The sequence below is a fragment of the Silurus aristotelis genome (genome assembly GCF_946808225.1).
Source record: "Silurus aristotelis genome assembly, chromosome: 24".
NCBI lineage: Eukaryota > Metazoa > Chordata > Actinopteri > Siluriformes > Siluridae > Silurus > Silurus aristotelis.
Window position 1 is genome coordinate 5169266 of NC_139597.1, and position 17806 is coordinate 5187071.

Consider the following 17806-nt stretch of genomic DNA (forward strand, 5'->3'; position numbering starts at 1 on the left):
CCTTCCACCCCTCAAACACACACTGAGACTGATACAATGGATTAAGTTCATTTTATTGACATGTTAAGGTGTATAATCGTATGTTTATTACTAACCATGGCACTGGTGCATGGCTTCATGGAATCCAGATAAAGCAGTATATCTATCAACTGCAGCATTCAGTGTCAGTTTCTTTTATTTACTCAATAATAGACCGGCATGTACTGACCTGGAGCAATTAAATCACTAATTTTGGTCTGATCTCATTAATATTGACTATGCATTTGTGTGTGTTTATGTGCTGTAGAAACTGAGGGAGTACCTAGAAGGCAGTAACCTCATCTCCAAACTGCAGGCCAAACACGATCTTCTGAAGAGGAGCATAGCAGAGGGTGAGTTCATCTGCAGCACTGTTAATTTACCTTCATCCTTTTTTCCACATCTGAACATGCATTTGAATCAATGTGTTTGATTTAGTGATTTTTTTTATATTTTTAATGTCTTTATTGTAGATGATGCTAATTGCATATATTACAGTTGTATAAGTGAACTGTTGTATTTTTCATTAGTGACTTGCAGAAAAGCAAGATCTTTATTGTTTTAATCTGAAGGGTTATTTATTTGTATTTTTTTAAATAATTAAATGACCCGATCTTATTGGGAATTGTAATTATTTACAGAGAGTTTTATTTCATTTAAATATAGGGGAAATTGTAATATAAAAAATTACAGCAGGAAAAATAAATATCGTAGTGTACTCTAGCCCAAATAAATAGTCCTGAACAGAAAAACTGCTTCAAGATCCGTATGGTTAATGTGTAAAAGTATTGGCACCCACCATAATAAGCAAATTCTTTTTGCTACACTTTCTATTCATATATTAGATATTTTATTAAGTAAATACTTTTTAATTTTAACTTTAAAATTATCTTTTTTTTTAAAGAAGTCATTTTGCATGCATGATTTGGGTCAATAGTATTTCATTTTATTTTTTTTTTATCCAGCTACATTCAAGAACTAAACTTTTTATAGAGGTGATTAAAACATCATATTTGGTTAAAAAAAAAGAGAGTTTTTGAATGCTGTAAGAACTTATTTTAAAAGTTTGCATTTGTTTTTTCTAGAGATATCATCGTCCTTGATGTTTATTTTATAATCCAAACTTCAGTTTATTGCATGATATCACATGACATTGTGGTCCATTATGACTGCCAAAATGACTCCTTTATGTAAATTCAAATATTGTTATTTTGATTAAGAATATAAAAGAAAATAAGGAAGACAAGGAGTTAGGAGTCACAATTCATTCAGGCTTCGCATATCATTTAATACGACGACCACATTTTGATCTCAGTAAGCAGACATGTGAAATAACATTCTTTGGTGTTGAGGTGGAAGGTGGAAATAATAATTAGGGTTTTTTTTTCCCCTACAGGCTACAGAGCAGACATAATGACCACCAGGTAAGAACAGACCTCTTTGTTTTGATGGTTTCTTCTTCCTCCTAATACACTGCTCTACAAACTTGACAATACAAAGTAATAGGGTAATTATTTTTAAACCCGTAGATATCACAATTATCTATGCTCATTATTGTCCATTGAGTTTTTTTATTTTATTTTTATTTTTTATTTTATTTTTTGAGACTTTATCTAATGTGCCTAAATCCAATGCACATTCAATTAAAGTGATTTTTTTTTTCCACTATGATTGTGCTCTTAAGAAACAAGAAAAATTTTGGGAAGAAAAACACCTTTACCAGTATCTGATTAACACCTGCAGTATGTTTTTTTATATATATAAGGAGGTTATAAAAAGCACCTCTCTTCTTGTGTTCCATTAGACTTTTGGTTGCTGAGATAGGGTGAAGGGGCCTCCTGTGCAGTCAATATTCCAATTCATCCAAAAGATGTTGAATCGGGTTAAGGGCAGGGCTCTATAGTCCATGTAAAACACTTGTAAAGCAAATGTTGATGAAGCTTGTTTTGTGCACAAGGGCTTTGTGTTGCTGGAACAAGTGTGAGTTTTGTAGTCTTCCTAGATGAATGAAAAATGGTACTGCATTTGTGGCAACAGTTTCGAGAAGAACCATATATTGAATATATGGCTGGAAAATCAAGTGTCTCAATACTTATTAGACTTGTATATACTTTATTGATCCTGTGAGGGAAATAATTGCATTACAGCAGCAGCAGGTTACACAAACAATAGTAGGGGAAAACGGAAAAAATTAAATAAGCAGAATGCAATTAAATAATTGTAACTTAAATAAATAAATACAATATTGCAGATGATGCAACATTAACATAAATATACAACATATAAAACATTAGAGAGAGAGAGAGAGAGAGAGAGAGAGAGAGATTTCATTACTTTTCTTTATATTACTGAAGAGAAGACTACTGCGTTCTAGGTGCGTACAGAACATACAAGAAATCTAATCATATAATCTGATCATGTAAAGAAATCTACCTGTAGTGTTTTACCTTTTTACCTCCCATCGTTGGCTTAATTTTTTTGTGTGCTAATTTTTGAAGAATCTTTTCATTTCTCTCTAATAGCCGTCGTCGGAACTCCCACAGCAGGCACCAGGTAGCATTTCTGCCCACGTTTCTGTCAGTGTGTCGTGCGTTACTTTTTCCTTCAGCCTTGACCTTCTGTGATGCTGAATGTTGGATGTTTTGTTTGTGTTCAGGACTCTGCCAAGGCCATTCCACTGATTGTCGAGAGCTGCATCCGCTACATTAACCTCTACGGTGAGCTGTGGTTATGAATTAGTAACGCACAGCTGATGCATAATCGCATGTCCACGCACACACGTGCACACACACACACACACACACACACACACACACACAAACAGACATTTACAGAGCCTGAAGTATGTCCTTGTGATTGCCCCTGCAGGTTTGCAGCACCAAGGTATTTTCAGAGTGTCTGGCTCTCAGGTGGAGGTCAACGACATCAAAAATTCATTTGAGAGAGGTTTGTGGACGTTCATGATTTGTGCTCTTGCACACAAAAACCACACACATGCACATTTTCACCGACATCCCATGCTCTCAGAGTACACTGTTTTAAGGCTCCATTTTACGCACCCCAGAGCTGAAGGCATGCAACAAAGGCATCTGTTAAGCTTCTGCGGAATTGTTCCCAGGAAGTTCACACAAACCACAGCGCGCACTATTTCCTGCAACACGCGGAGCTGCTTTTCGACGCCGTCTAGTCGGGATTCTCCAATCTCATTAATTAAAAAATTCCCAATGCAGCACCTGTGTTTAATTTTTTTATTCTACTTTTTAGGAAACGACCCGCTGACGGACGAAGAGAACAACCACGATATCAATTCTGTGGCCGGCGTGTTGAAGATGTACTTCCGCAACCTGGACAACTCGCTGTTCCCCAAAGAGAAGTTTAATGACTTCATCGCTTGCGTCCGTACGTACATCTCCTCCTCTGTGTGTGTATGTGTGGGTCTTCAGGAAGAAAAACAGAGGTGTATGAGAGGAAGAGAAAAGAAGAAAGGAAAAGCAATACGGATATGACACGGTGCTGCATTCTTTGGTTTCCTAGGGAGTTAGGACAGATGGTGTGTGTGTGTGTGTGTGTGTGTGTCTTTGTGTGGTATTTCGCACACACTTCCAGCTAGTTTAAATGATTTATTGTTTTCAAACATCACCAGTTAATGTCAGAAATTCAACATGGAACTGAAGAGATGCTGGAATTCGGAGCAGCCAACTGACGTCCAACTTTGTTTTCTTTGTGTGTTGATGTCAGTGATGTCTACCACTGCATGGTTCAGTTCTCCACACAGAAGGTGTTTATTCATTTAACCCTAACAGCATCGATCTGATTGGAGTTAACAACTGGGTATAATAAGGATGTGCTCCCTCTTAGACATTATTATTTATTTAGCAACAGCTCCACATGATCTAATCCTAAAATTAAATGATTTAGAATGTGTGATTTTTTTTAATATTGAAAAGTGAAGCATTAGTAAAAGTCAGGATGTTTCCAAACACGAGAGATAACGATAACATTAAAAATGCTAGAAAAGTTGGGACCGATATCCAGCATCAGTATCTGGCTGAAATTAGGGAACAAATTGTGAGTTGGATATTAGAGAAAAAATAACAAATACAGATTAATTGAATTAGAAAAAGGTGTTGTTTTTTTTGTGGGTTTTTTTTTGCAATTGTTTAATTAAAAAATCCATTTTTTTTAAATGTTTGAGTAATTTTTATTCTTGCAAATATTTTCTACTTTTACATAAAAAGTTTACATTTACTTAATAATTTCCCTCACTGGCAACTTCTTGTTTTGTCTTTGTTTGTCTAAGTAAATTTTTTTAAAAGAACAAACCGTAATACTTGAGCATCGAAAATGTTATATAACATTAATCATAACTATAAATAGTTAAAAAAATAATAATTATTATTAATAAATAAAAAGATGGTATCAGGATTGGATCTCTGACCTAAAAACACAAAAATTATGTAAAATATGTATTTGTATTAAATTATTATTATTTTTTTTAATATATGATCATTAGTATTATACATATTTTTCAAGTTAAACTTAATGTACTTAAGTGAAGTTTTTTATGACCTTACTTTCTATCTAATGTTCAATCCCATGTTCTTTGTTTGTTTTAACCACAAAAGATGTATTTTCATATTTATTTTACAGAATTAAATAGTACAGAAATGTATATTGAGTCCTGTGTAGAGTGATTTTGTATTTGCAAAGAAAACTTGCCCATAGGTATGTGTTCAAATCCAATTTCCAGGCACTGAGAATCTGTACGAGAGAGCGCTGTCTATCCGGAAGCTCTTGATGACATCACCACGGCCCACGCTTGTGATCATGAGATATCTTTTTGCATTCCTCAATCAGTGAGTACACACACTTACACACACTCTAACTGCCCCCACACACACTTTTATGCATGTTTCCAAAAATATATACCTTTTAACAGATATTGTCATCATCATCATCTTCATCTGCATCGTGATCAGGTGAAAATGTCTCCAGAGTGGCGAGATGAAGCTAAACTAAGTAGCAGCGTTCACACCGGAAATTAAATCCAATTCCTGCGATGTGCCAAGAGAGACACACAGAAACAAGGAGAGAGAAGAGAGAAGCAGTGTGAGAGAGAGGGGGGGGTGTGTGTGAAAGGATGGGTAGATGTGAAAAGAGAAAAGGTGTGATGAGCTTCTCTGTGATTTCACCACCAGTGTGCCGTTCTGTCTTGGAAACAGCGAGTCTGGAGAAATGGATCCAGTAATAATCCAAACTAATGACACCACAGTTATGAATGTTTTATGTGATATTGGAGACTTGGAAAGTCTTATTAAAAACGCATCGAGCTCCACTTAATTTCAAACATCTAAGTCACTTGGTTACTAGAATTTTTTTTAATAATTATAATTTCTCACTGTAGTAAGAAGATATGTCAGCTCTTTCTCTTACTGTCCTCCAGTCTCTCGCAGTACAGTGACGAGAACATGATGGACTCGGGGAACCTGGCCATCTGCTTCGGCCCGACGCTAATGCCCACTCCAGATCTGCTGGACCAGGTCTCCTGCCAGGCGCACGTCAACGAGATCATCAAGACCATCATCATCCACCATGAGGCTATCTTTCCCGACACCAAAGAGTTGGATGGGCCTGTCTACGAGAAGTGCATGAGCAGCACAGAATACTGGTGAGAATTAAGAAAAAAGGTTGTGTTCAGAGTCCCTGACATGAGCCACTGTTTTACGCAGGCAAAGTTACACATATTCTGAGTTGAGTTATGCACTTGCTTTATGGCTGCACTGTTTCAGACTGGTGCAAACGTCCTGCATGTAAATTACACCTGTGACATTGGAAGATTAAAATTTTTTCTTAAACAGATTTTTCAGTCGAAGTCCAGATCACCAGCTTTAAACACAAGCACTTACATTCGATCTTGAAATATATTTCGGCATAGAAATTTTGGAAATTAGATGATATATATTTGCTGTAATAGCTTTAAAACTATGGAAAAAAAAAAGTTATAATTGATAGACTTAAATAAACATTGGTTTGCATTAAAATAAACAACTAAAGTCTATTATATTGTTACTATAGTTTCCTGATATAAATGATTACAATAATAAATTTTCCTTAAAAGATACAAGGCCCTGAAACAAGCTTATTAGTAGAACCGTGACTAATAGAGCAGTCAGCAGTCAAAAAATTTGTTTTTTTAACATCATGAGTGAATTTTTTTGGTCTTTTTTTCCTGTTTTTTTTCCCCTTTGCCCAGGAATGTATATATCTAAAATTGGTCTGAGTGCAAAATATAAATTCCAGCATGGCAGCAGGATGTGGTTGCATCAAACTGTCAGACAGAGGCACGGTTTTTCCCACTCAAACCCAGAATATTATTAGCAAAAAAAGTAAAATGTAAACACAAAAATACTGTACAATTTGTCATTTCAATTTTGAGGGGAATGAAATAAAAAAGAAATCATGAGCGCTAGGATTCTCCATCCAAAATGGAAAAGCCGTACAAGGTTGTTTTCAGTGAAGTTTGCAAATACAGTAATCCCTTTTTATCGCGGTGGTTACGTTGCAAAACCGCGCGCGATAAACGAAAAACCGTGATTAAACGGTTGTGCTCGTGTGGGTCTTTATGCACGCATTATAAAAACATGGGTACAATACAAACAAAAATGGGAATATCCTAAATATTATCATTTTCCACAGATTCTTAAATTACTCAAAACTCAGTATGCTGTATTTCATACTGTGCCATTTGTTTGATGATTTGAATGAATGTCTAATATCTAATTTCTTAATAGTCCTTGACTTCGACTCTAACATCTGCGCACTGTTTTCTGGATTTTTTTATGTATGTATTTATTTATAATGCAAATAAAATTTATTTATTTTCCTCACCGAGGCCACCCACTAGACATGAATATTCACAAGTAGAGCCAGTTTATATTAATACTCATTAGACTTGCATTAGTGTACTTGGGTAAATTAGCTAGCTAATCATCTGCTTGGAAAAAGGGAACATATTTAAATTGAGTGTCTTGTAACAAATTGAAGTAAAAAGAAAATCAAAATCAAATCTACTCATTTATTATTTAATGCCATGAAACTCAGAGATTAATTAACTGCTTGAGGTTCTATACTGTTTTGAGAGGACATTTCCCTTCCAGAGACAGCAGAGATTTTACATGCTGATATACAATATTAATATTTTTCAATGTGGAGGAATCCATATAATGTGCTAGCATTAGCACAGTTGATGCTAAGTGCAAGTTCAGTTTAATTTGATAAGTTTCTGAGGAAAATGTTAGCACTTCTGACCATCCTGTCTTGTTTCCATTGTCAGTTTGTCTTTAACATGTCCGTATTAAACATATAAGGGTTTTACGGCGTTTGCTAGCTGATTCCAAGTGTCTGTATTTGCTCATAGCCAATGTGTCCACCATTTTGCATGGCATAATGTAGTTGCTAGCTGTTTCAGTATGTATACTACTTGACATGACAACTTGTACATTTTATATAGAAAATAGTTTACAGCGTTTATTATATCATTATTAATTGTAATAATGATGTGAATAAAATTATATTGTCGTCTTTCTGCATTAGCGCTACATGTATAATATAAACCACAGTTATGAGATGAAGTAAATGTTGTTGTTTTTTTAGTGTTTGTCTTCTGAAAGGGCCTTTGTTGATCTTTCTCTTCTAGTGAGAGTCCATACAGTGAGCCAGGAGTGTTTGAAGAAGGAGAACAAGATGGCGGCACTGAAACGCAGACTAGTGAGGAGGGTAAAGCTCCCTCATGTTCACTCATTTAGTTCTGGAACAGAGGAGACTGGGGGTTTAGACTTTCCATTGTCAAGTCTTAAATGTACATTACAGCTATGGCAGTAAAAAATACTTTCATGAAACCGCTGCCTAGCTTTTTTTTTTTATTATTATTATTATTATTATTATTATTAATTTATTTTTTAAAACAATTCCTTGTGATTTGGTCTGATAATTGAGCTAAAGCATGCTAGACATTTCCAGGGTTTACATGCTTTTTTCCTTTTTCTTTGAAATTGGTTTGCCCAAAATTACTCTCAGTAAAGGGAATCAAGTTTAATCAGATTAAACATTACACACTCAAACCTGCACAGTTCAGCATGCAGTAAAATGCTTTTCGCAACTGTAATTTACATTCAAAACAGAAATGACCTAAAACTAGGATTTACTTACATAGAAATAAAAAATGTAATTTTTAAATGATGGTATTAAACAATATATAGGTAGATAGCAGAAAATGTCTGATTTGTATATGGAATAATGTACACATACAGTATGCACAGTAGTTGCAGTAAAAGTAACCTTTTTTTAAAGATTTGTGATACTTCTATTTAGAAGTACAATAATCTGCGAAGTGGCAACCTAAGATGTATACAGTACAGTATACAGAATGCCTGTATATCTTAAGGCTTTATAAACCGCCTGACACTCTCTTATAAACCTTCCCTCTGCTTTTAAACACTTTCAATATTCTTAAACCTATATAATTTTAACATAAAAAATTCTATAACTTGAATGATAATGATGAAGTGTGCAGTACTAATGATGATGAAGGTGATGACGATGAAATAAATGTACTGCATACCCAAGAAGACCATTACAGCTCTTCTGAAATTTTTAATTTTTTAGGCGAGAAAAGGCTTATTTTACCACAAAAATAATTAAAATAACTCTTAACAATACTACGTATATACAGCAAAATCCCACGATACAGCGTAAAATCCACAAAACAAAAGTGAGACTGCGAAAAAGCTGAACCGCGATGTGGCTAGGGATTATTGTGTAAACAAAAATCACATACTTCTTTTTTTTTTTTTTTTTACAGTTTTAATGTTGTAATTACTGTTAAACTGAATATAAACTGAATGTTGTACTGCAATTAGCTGTTTTCTTTCCTTTCTTTTTTAACACAACCGTTTATATTAGTTCCTTATATATCCTTTATAATCCTTTATATTAGCCATTCGCACACCATTCACTGTATGTATATACTGCATCCTTTTGCATGCATCATACTGTTACTTTTTTCTTCAGTCTTGCACCATAATTCTAACCTATTTAGTACTGTTGATAAGCACCAAACTGTTCAGTTCAGTTACCTGTGCAATGTTTCATAACTACAGTATAACCTTTCACTTTTGGCAATGGACATTGTAACAAAGTTGTAACATTGTAACAGTTTAGACCAAAAAATAGATTTAAAAAATGCAATTTTTGTTTATCAATTTGCCTTTAATGATCTTTCAGTCACGCCAATTGTGATTCTGGTGTTGGAAAATCTATGAAGAAGAAACCTTGACAAAAACCAGACTCAAAAATAAAAACCCATCCTCATCTCATCTCATCCTCATCATAAGTTATTTAATGTTTACTGATAGACACTTCAGTGCAAAGCTGTTTGTGGCAAATGGAGGCTTGAGCCATCATTTCAAAACTGTCCATATTAATTAAGAATACTATTGTTTCCTGCCTAAATGTATGTATTTATTGTTAAAAATCTGTTGACTTACTCCATGTATCTTGCAGAGGGTGAGCCGGTGGAGGCCTTAGCAAAGTTTGACTATATAGGGCGCTCGGGTCGTGAGCTGACCTTCAAAAAAGGAGCATCTCTACTGCTCTTCCAGAGGGCTTCTGAGGACTGGTGGGAGGGACGGTGTAACGGCACTGACGGACTCATACCACACCAGTACATCACACTACAGGAGTGAGTGCAGAGTTGAACACACATGCAGGGCTTACACAGTGATGGTACCAAGTACAGCGGGGTACAAAAGTCTGAATCTGTTTTTTTTCTCTTATCAGCCATAATGTCACTATAGATTCCCAGTCACTGAGTGTATAGGTTTCGCATAATCCAAGGTCATAAACGAAACCATTCTGTTTGATCTTGGTCATATAAGAGATTAGCACCATGTGTTACTACAGCATGTGTGCATTATTATTGATTAGTACACCCACAAATAGTTTATATACAGTATAGAAAACTTAAAAGAAGTCTTAAAATAGCCATGTATGAATTTGGCCAATGCTTCCATACAGTGCACTGGTTTAAATCCCCGTCAATTTAATTTGATCGTTCACGATCCGTGTTTCCTGTGCACTCCTAGAAATTATTTTCAATCTGAAATGTGGTTAGTAAAGAGTTTTCCTAATGGAAAATGTGGGAATTATTTACTAAAACCTTAAAATGTTTAAAGTGATTTCCCTACCCTGAACCCATGTTAGAAACAAAGATTCTCATAACACAGTGAACACAACGTTTCCTTTAGCTCTATGCTTATTTGATGGCAGAAACCAGTCCTGTACACTGGTTGTTGGTACAAGAGTTTAATGCAGAACTCTGAGTCTATATTTTATGTAGTTTTGGTTAACACACAAATAGAACATGAGTGAATGAGTAAGTGAGTGGATGGGTGTGTGAATTAATGAATGTGTTATAAATGTGAGTAAAGGCGTGAGTAAGTGAAGAAGTGAGTCAGTTGGTAAAAAAGTGAGGTGGGAGTGAATGAGGGAGTGTGTGAGTTTTGAGGGAGTGTGAGTGAGTGAATGAGAAAGTGTTGAGTGTTTGAGTAAAAAGTGGAGTGATTGAGTGAGAGAGAGTAGGAATAAAAGAGTGGGTGAGTGAATGAGGGAAGGAGTAAAGGAGTGTGTGAGTGAGGGTAGGAGTAAAGGAGTGGGTGGGTGAGGAAGTGAAAGAGTAAGGGAGCGAGGAAGTAAATGAGTAAGGAAGTGAAAGAGTAATGGAGTGAGGAAGTGAAAGAGTAATGGAGTAATGGAGTGAGGGAGTGAGGGAGTGAGGGAGTGAGGGAGTGAGGGAGTGAAAGAGTGAGGGAGTGAGGGAGTGAGGGAGTGAAAGAGTGAGGAAGTGAAAGAGTAAGGGAGTGAGGAAGGAAGGAATGAAGGAAATTATTTGTTTCAGTTTACATCTTTTAGGTTTGTGGACTCAGATAGTTGGCGCAGTATAATTGCTGCACTGATTTGTGTTTATTTATTATTCATATCTTTTGTTTTGTCTAATTTAAATCAGGAGATATTTGAGTTGATGTTGATGATGGATATGTAAGAAAGTATAAGCTACGCTAGCAGTGTGTTTGTGGTTTCAGTGAGGAGGCCATGTCAGACACTCTGAGTCAGAAAGCAGACAGTGAACACAGCAGCACTCCTACAGATGAAGTAAGCTCCAGGAGGTCCCTGACCTCCCCGACTGAACCCAGACTGCCAGAAACCTTCATCAGCCGGTGAGTGAATGCACACACACAGACACACACGCACAAATGCACACACCCACACACAAACACTTTCTCCATTCCCAATTCACAAGAAAAATGGAAGAGAACCAGTCATATTCTCCACGGATACATACTCCCCCTTAAAGACATTCTCTTGAGTCTGCATCTGAGTGCATCTGTGAGGAATATGAGCTCATGTACAGAGGAAATTCCATTCCACTCGATTTAAACTGAGGCCTGAGCCACACATGTTTCACACTATTAGACACATTGACAATGAAACTTTCCCACAAAACACAACAATTAACCTTCAGAAAACCTATAATCCTCTAATGTTCTGTTTAATGATTCATCATCATCTCCAAATCCAGTCATAGGAAGAGGACCGAGGCCCTCCTGCGCCGTGCCCCCGGTCATTGCCATGGTAACGGTTTAGAGCGCAGCTCGCCGCCGGTGACGGTGACAGTGACTGGTCACTTCAGTCCACGCGAACTGCTGCGTGGACACAGCGGACACCAAGACAGTCCTGAAACAACACGTCGCCGTGCAGGACACAACAACAACAACTCGACTAACAACACCACCACCAACGGTTCTCTGAGCTCCAGCATCAGCCGTCACGAGTCTCTGCGCAGGGACAGGGAAAGTCCACCAATCCGCCAGTCCCCATCTACTCTACACTGCAGTGTCCCTGAACAGCGGACACGCACGCTTAATGCACACACTATGGCACAGGTCAGTGATGAGACGTTCAGCCATAATACAGTTACAAAAAAATATAAATATATATATTTTTGGATTTATATCTATGTATTTCCCAATAGAACATATAAACTATATAATAGAACATGTGATCTTAACCACTATATATATAAAGTGTAAAAGTGTGTGTACATATGAATATATTTGTAAATATTTAGTATAATAATATAATAATAATTATTAAATTAATCAAAAATATTAAAGATTATATTTAATAAATATGATATTGCCCATCTAAATAGACGTAATAGAAGCTTCTCTGGTTCATGTGACATGGACATATCTTGTAGCCCTGTTAAGAATGTAGATTTTTTCGCTACAGTGTTGAGTTTTGATTTGTGCATTGTTAAAAATTCACGTTCACATGCAGGTTTTAAAGCAGTTTGGCAGCTTTAAGCGCCATGAATATTCTCTTCTTTCTAAAAGTTACATAAATTCTGAATTATCTTTCAAAAAGTCGAGAATTGAACATGCAAGCCACACGCATGTACTATAATTAGCGCTAAATTATTTTAATCATCATTTCTATTAAAGTAAATAAATGAAAATGTCTAATTTTTTTGCCACTTTTTTACACAAATATCATGCATTTCTTTTTGGAAACTGATTAAAACACATTCATATAAAATTGAATATTATGAACCTTTGATTGGACATACAGTTGAATTAAATTATAATTGAAATTATCCTGACACTTGAATTCTAGAAAAATAATAACCAGCTTGTGTCCAATTAGATTTGAGAATTCAACAGAGCTCAGGAATGAGACACGACATTTCTGTATTAAACACATTCGAGCAACATCTGATTTGTGAGGTTTGATCATACTTTTCCTCTCACAATCATTCAAATCATTCATACAGAGTACATGTAGTGAAATGTTTTTTTGACTGTCCTACATTTAGATAGAAATAAAAATTCTTAATAGAAATTATTTTATAATTGTGTCAATGTGCTATTGCTTGGTGTGTTTTCCAAATCGATTTATATAATACTATTTATTCTTTTGAATACCTGACAAGATAGCTACCTACACATATATTAGAGCTCAAAATATCACTCGATGCACATTGTATAATAAGTGTTGCTGCTTTATTCATGAGGGGTGTCCTTTTATGTGCAGGACATTGAGGAGACGATGAACCTGGCCCTGAACGAGCTGCGTGAGCTGGAACGGCAAAGCGGCAAGCCAGACCTGGTGCTTGACACGCTAGACCAGATGAAGAGCAGCCCTTCCCTTCCGTCAGGCTCCACCCCCTCCACCCTTTCCAGCCCGTCGGATTCCCCGAGTCCGCTGAGTCCCCACAGTCCCCTGCCACCTTTACCAGGCCCAGCGGCCCGCCGCTGCCCCGAACCACTCCCCTCTCCCCGCATGGGCGTGATGCTCCGCCCCCCAGCCCTGCGCCCCAAACCCACCATCCTGCCAAAAACCAATGCTCAGCCCCCTCAACAGCCCCCGACTCCACCCCAGAACTTCCCCAATGACAAATCAGGCACCATGTGAGCCTGATAACAGGTCCAACCTGAGGAAAAACAGGGTCGGCAATAAGCCTGAGGACTGAATTACACTTACGGAGAGTGTGACAGGGTGTGTTAATACTGAATAGCTTCCACACAAGAGAAGAGTCAACTAGAAGTAGTCTACGCTATTATAATCATTTACCGTGTCGTCAGGGTGGTGTGTGTGTGTGTGTGTGTGTGTGTGTGTGTGTGTGTGTGTGTGTGTGTGTGTGTGTGTGTGTGTGTGTGTGTGTGTGTGTGTGTGTGTGCGCGCATATTCTCTAAAAAAAGAAAAAAAAACATGACTAGGACTTGTAACCTGTGTCTGTGTGCGTAGATAATTTTATAAGGAACACATTCAGAGATGGCAGAAAGAAAAGAGATAGAGAGCGAGAGAGTGATTGCAGATGTTTCAGGAGTCTGGCTTTGGAAAGCGTCATGTTTTGTTTTTTTGGAGTCGGTGCAATTCATTATCAGTGCTTTGATTTGCCACGCCTTATGAAGGGTAATTCCTGCCAAAAAAGTGGGCCATCCTTACAGTTTTATGCTGCTTTCTTTGTTGATTTTCCAAGTTCTTTTCTTTAAATAGAAGAAAGTGACAAGGTGCATCATGGGAAAAGGGTTCTGTCACATATCAGGTGTTGATAGTGAATGTAGCACCTAGCCTTCAAAAACAAGGAGACTGGTGATTTCAAGGAGACTGAATGTATTAAAGGAGCAGTAAGCGTAATGTTCTGTTGAACTATATATAAGTTTTAATAAATATGAATATATAACGGCAGTCTGTATGTACATGTTTTACGTCAGTGACCCTATGAATGTCGTCATGTCATGCCGTCAGACGGACAGGATTTTGACAAGACGGACAGAAACCCAATAGTTGCTCATTGCTCCTTTAACTGAATGTTCCACGTTTTGTTTTGTTTGGGTTTTTTTCACTCTGACACCACATGAAGCCTTGATCACCACAAAAACCTTCCTGATCACAGTGGAAACGCAACTTGATTGGACGCCGAGGGACGGGGCGGAGACCAGACGTCCCGAAGGCACTTTTCGTTTTAACGAGCTTTAAAAAGATTCTGTCGTGGAGCTGCTTGTGACTGGAGAAGGAAAGGACGAGGAAGGCGTCAAGAAGCTGGCATGGTGGGACTGAGCGCGTCAGGCCACGTCTTCTCTTTGGTTGCCGTGGGAACACTTCCATTCTGGCACTGCTGCCATTAAACACACACTACCACTCTTAGGGGGTAAAAACAAGGGTTCTTAATTTCTTAAAGAGAGGGGGACACATCTGTCTGAGAGGGGGAATATTAAGGGTTTCACACATGGGACACTATGAAGGATTCTAAAGGGTTCTAGATTTGACCTTTTTTCCTGAGTGCAGTGGTCACCATTCTGATTTTCAGCCTGTACTTCCTGTATGAGTGTGTGCTTTAATGTTTAATGTGTAACAGGCTCTCCTGTTAGAGTGTGTGTGTGTGTTTGTGTGTGTGTGTGTGAGAGAGTGAAAGACAGAGTGTGGATTCAAATGTATAGATATGCTTAAAGATGAGGAGTTGCATCAGCAGAGGTCATGTGACTACCAAACAGCCATGTTTTCACTTTTTTATGCACAAATAATAATTCTAATAATTTTTTTCCTGATTGTTACTTAATGATGTTTTTTTTTCTTTTCTACCTGCAATATTTTATACTTATTTATTGATCCTTGTTGTTTTTTTTTTCTTTTTTTTTTTTTTTTTCTTTTTCAAATACAATTCGTTTCTACTGGTGCTCTCTCGCGTGACGGCGTGTGTGCGTACAGACACACACACAAGCATATTTCCCATCACACCCACACGCATGCACGCCGCGTGTTCACGCGAAAGTGCCTTTCAGGACGTGTGTATAGAGGAGGAGCCTGTTCTGCTGCCGATGTGTCGTGTGCCTGTCTTTCTCTGAAGCGTCGTTCCAAGAATGAAATTTTACGAATAGAGCTCTTTCCAAACATGTAACCACTTTTGAATGAAATCATAAGTATGTACATTTAACCCATTGTGATGTTGCACTTTCATGTATAGGACTGTATTTGGCATGTAGCACTATAACATGTTGCAGTGCATTTTAACAAGGTGTCAGAAACTGAATGTCTTTGAAATAAAGTAAGTTCATATGCACCACTCTGATGTTAGGCTCCTTTTTCCTCATTATGTAAATGCACAGGCATGCTTTACAGACCTTTGGGCAGAAAGGTCATGCTTTACAGACCTTTCCTTATCTGCAGAAAAGGAAATATACTGTGTATGCATGATGATTGTGTCTAAATCGTACTTATTAGTGGACACGTCGTCTCTCTCAAAAGTTTAAAAAGTATTTTATGGTTTTTGAGTGAGCCTTTTTCAGGTCCCTTCTGTTTCTATACAACAAACTCGGACAATTAACAGTATGAAGATTTTCTTTGACCAAACAGATTTATAAAAGTACAAATGTTACACTGCTTTCCACACTTCTCCGATCATTCAGCTGAAATACTTTACCAGGCCTCTTGTAAAACTTATTTTCTAGTTGAAGATTTCTTTCCGACCTTATGATACAGTTTATCCCAAAACAGTTCAATATAATTTGCATGCAGTTACTGGGCAGGTCATCATATTATAGATAACACTCCAGCCCCCTGTTTGCTAACGTTTACAGAGATTCAATGTAAGCTTCGGATCATTGTCTTGGTTTATTTTAAAGCTGGTTTCAATTAGCCACAATGATTTGGGGGGGAGAAGTACTGACAACACTTTTTCACCCAAATTAAAGTAAAGATGTTTGGGCTCTGACATGTACTTAAGTAAAAAAGTAATCATTACTACTACATGTTTTAGTGTCACGCTGGTAACTGGACTTCACCTCATATTTATATATAAATACAAAAGAATTTTACATTTTGTTACCTGATGAATGTATCCAGGCTGAAAACCACCATATAGAACACAATCGGAGAAAAGACGATGATCATGTAATCAGGAATGTTTCTGTTCTCAGTCATGTTTACATCACTGACTCCCTCTGTCTCATCCATGATAGCGTCACTTCTTGGTACCTTCTGCTTTGTCAAGTCAAGTCAAGTTTAGTTCTATTGGGCTTTTCACAACAGACATTGTCTCAAAGCAGCTTTACAGAAATCAACAGTCAAGGTGAATTGTGTGTATTTATCCCTGATGAGCAGCCGTGGTGACTGTGGCAAGGAAAAACCCCCTTAGATGTTATGAGGAAGAAACCTTGAGAGGAACCAGACTCAAAAGGGGAACCCATCCTCATTTGGGTGACATCAAGAGTTTGATCATAAATCTTTCAACAATACAGAACACTAGAGAGTGAGAACTAACATGAGCACTGGAGTACTTTGCTCTTTGTTTGCTTAGTAAACTAGTCTACGTCTGTGGTGTGTGAGAGTCAGGAAATGACACACCAGTGGTGGACTGAAAAAGCTGTGCAATGACAGAAAATAAATTAAAACTAAAGTAACAAGTCTGGTTTAAAAAATGTAAGAAGTAGAAAGTAAAAAGTTATATAAATAGTAAATTACTGATACCAGAAAAATCTACTTAAATGCAGTGAAAAAGTATTTGCACTTCATTACTTCCCAACTTTGGCCACAGTCCAGATGGAATTACATGGTGTTGAAGAATGCAATGGTAGCCATTTTTGTTTATTATTCCTTTCACCATTTAATCAACATGTACATATTGAGTTATCATGTTCTCCAAATATAAAGAGGAACCTGTGAAGTGGACGGTGACATCGCTAAGTGTGTTTCATCCAAAACTTACTATTATCACCTAAATAAACAATCTGATGAAAAATTGGATTGTGGTATTATATTTAGTGTTGGCCCGTGCTGTTATATTTGAAACTATCCATACAACACAATTTGTCTGAAAACATACACAGATATTGCTGAATAAACTGTGATTGAAACCAAAAGGTTCTTAATAAATGTATAATTATTTATTAAAATTAAAAAAAATGTATGGATTAGATGGGTATGCTTTTCCATTTTTTTAATAAGTGTATAAATTGAAAGAAACTGGTAATTTTGCAGAAAGGAAAATAAATTATCCTTTGTATTGATTAAAACAGGTCTAAGTACAAAAAAATGAATGGTGAAATGGAGCAATAGTACATGTATTGGTCTTTAGTTATATTCTATATAATAACCTACTAAAGTATTGCTGTAGGAGATTGTACTATTCAAATTATTAAACAATGTAGTCCTGCTGAAGTGCCTTCCAAGG

General features: G+C 36.9%; 1 protein-coding gene across 1 annotated transcript in view; it reads left to right on the forward strand.

Moving 5' to 3' along the window:
* The window catches only part of srgap1b (SLIT-ROBO Rho GTPase activating protein 1b), a 46963-nt gene extending 33204 nt beyond the window's left edge, over positions 1-13759 (forward strand). The window contains exons 10-22 of the mRNA XM_083528950.1: positions 287-371; positions 1415-1442; positions 2541-2571; positions 2675-2735; positions 2887-2964; positions 3283-3417; positions 4769-4874; positions 5462-5686; positions 7715-7794; positions 9580-9757; positions 11157-11291; positions 11654-12017; positions 13168-13759. Coding sequence (XP_083385076.1) covers positions 287-371; positions 1415-1442; positions 2541-2571; positions 2675-2735; positions 2887-2964; positions 3283-3417; positions 4769-4874; positions 5462-5686; positions 7715-7794; positions 9580-9757; positions 11157-11291; positions 11654-12017; positions 13168-13548 — 1887 coding nt within the window. The 3' untranslated portion in view covers positions 13549-13759. The remainder of the gene's footprint in view (positions 1-286; positions 372-1414; positions 1443-2540; positions 2572-2674; positions 2736-2886; positions 2965-3282; positions 3418-4768; positions 4875-5461; positions 5687-7714; positions 7795-9579; positions 9758-11156; positions 11292-11653; positions 12018-13167) is intronic.
* Positions 13760-17806: the final 4047 nt, after the last annotated feature.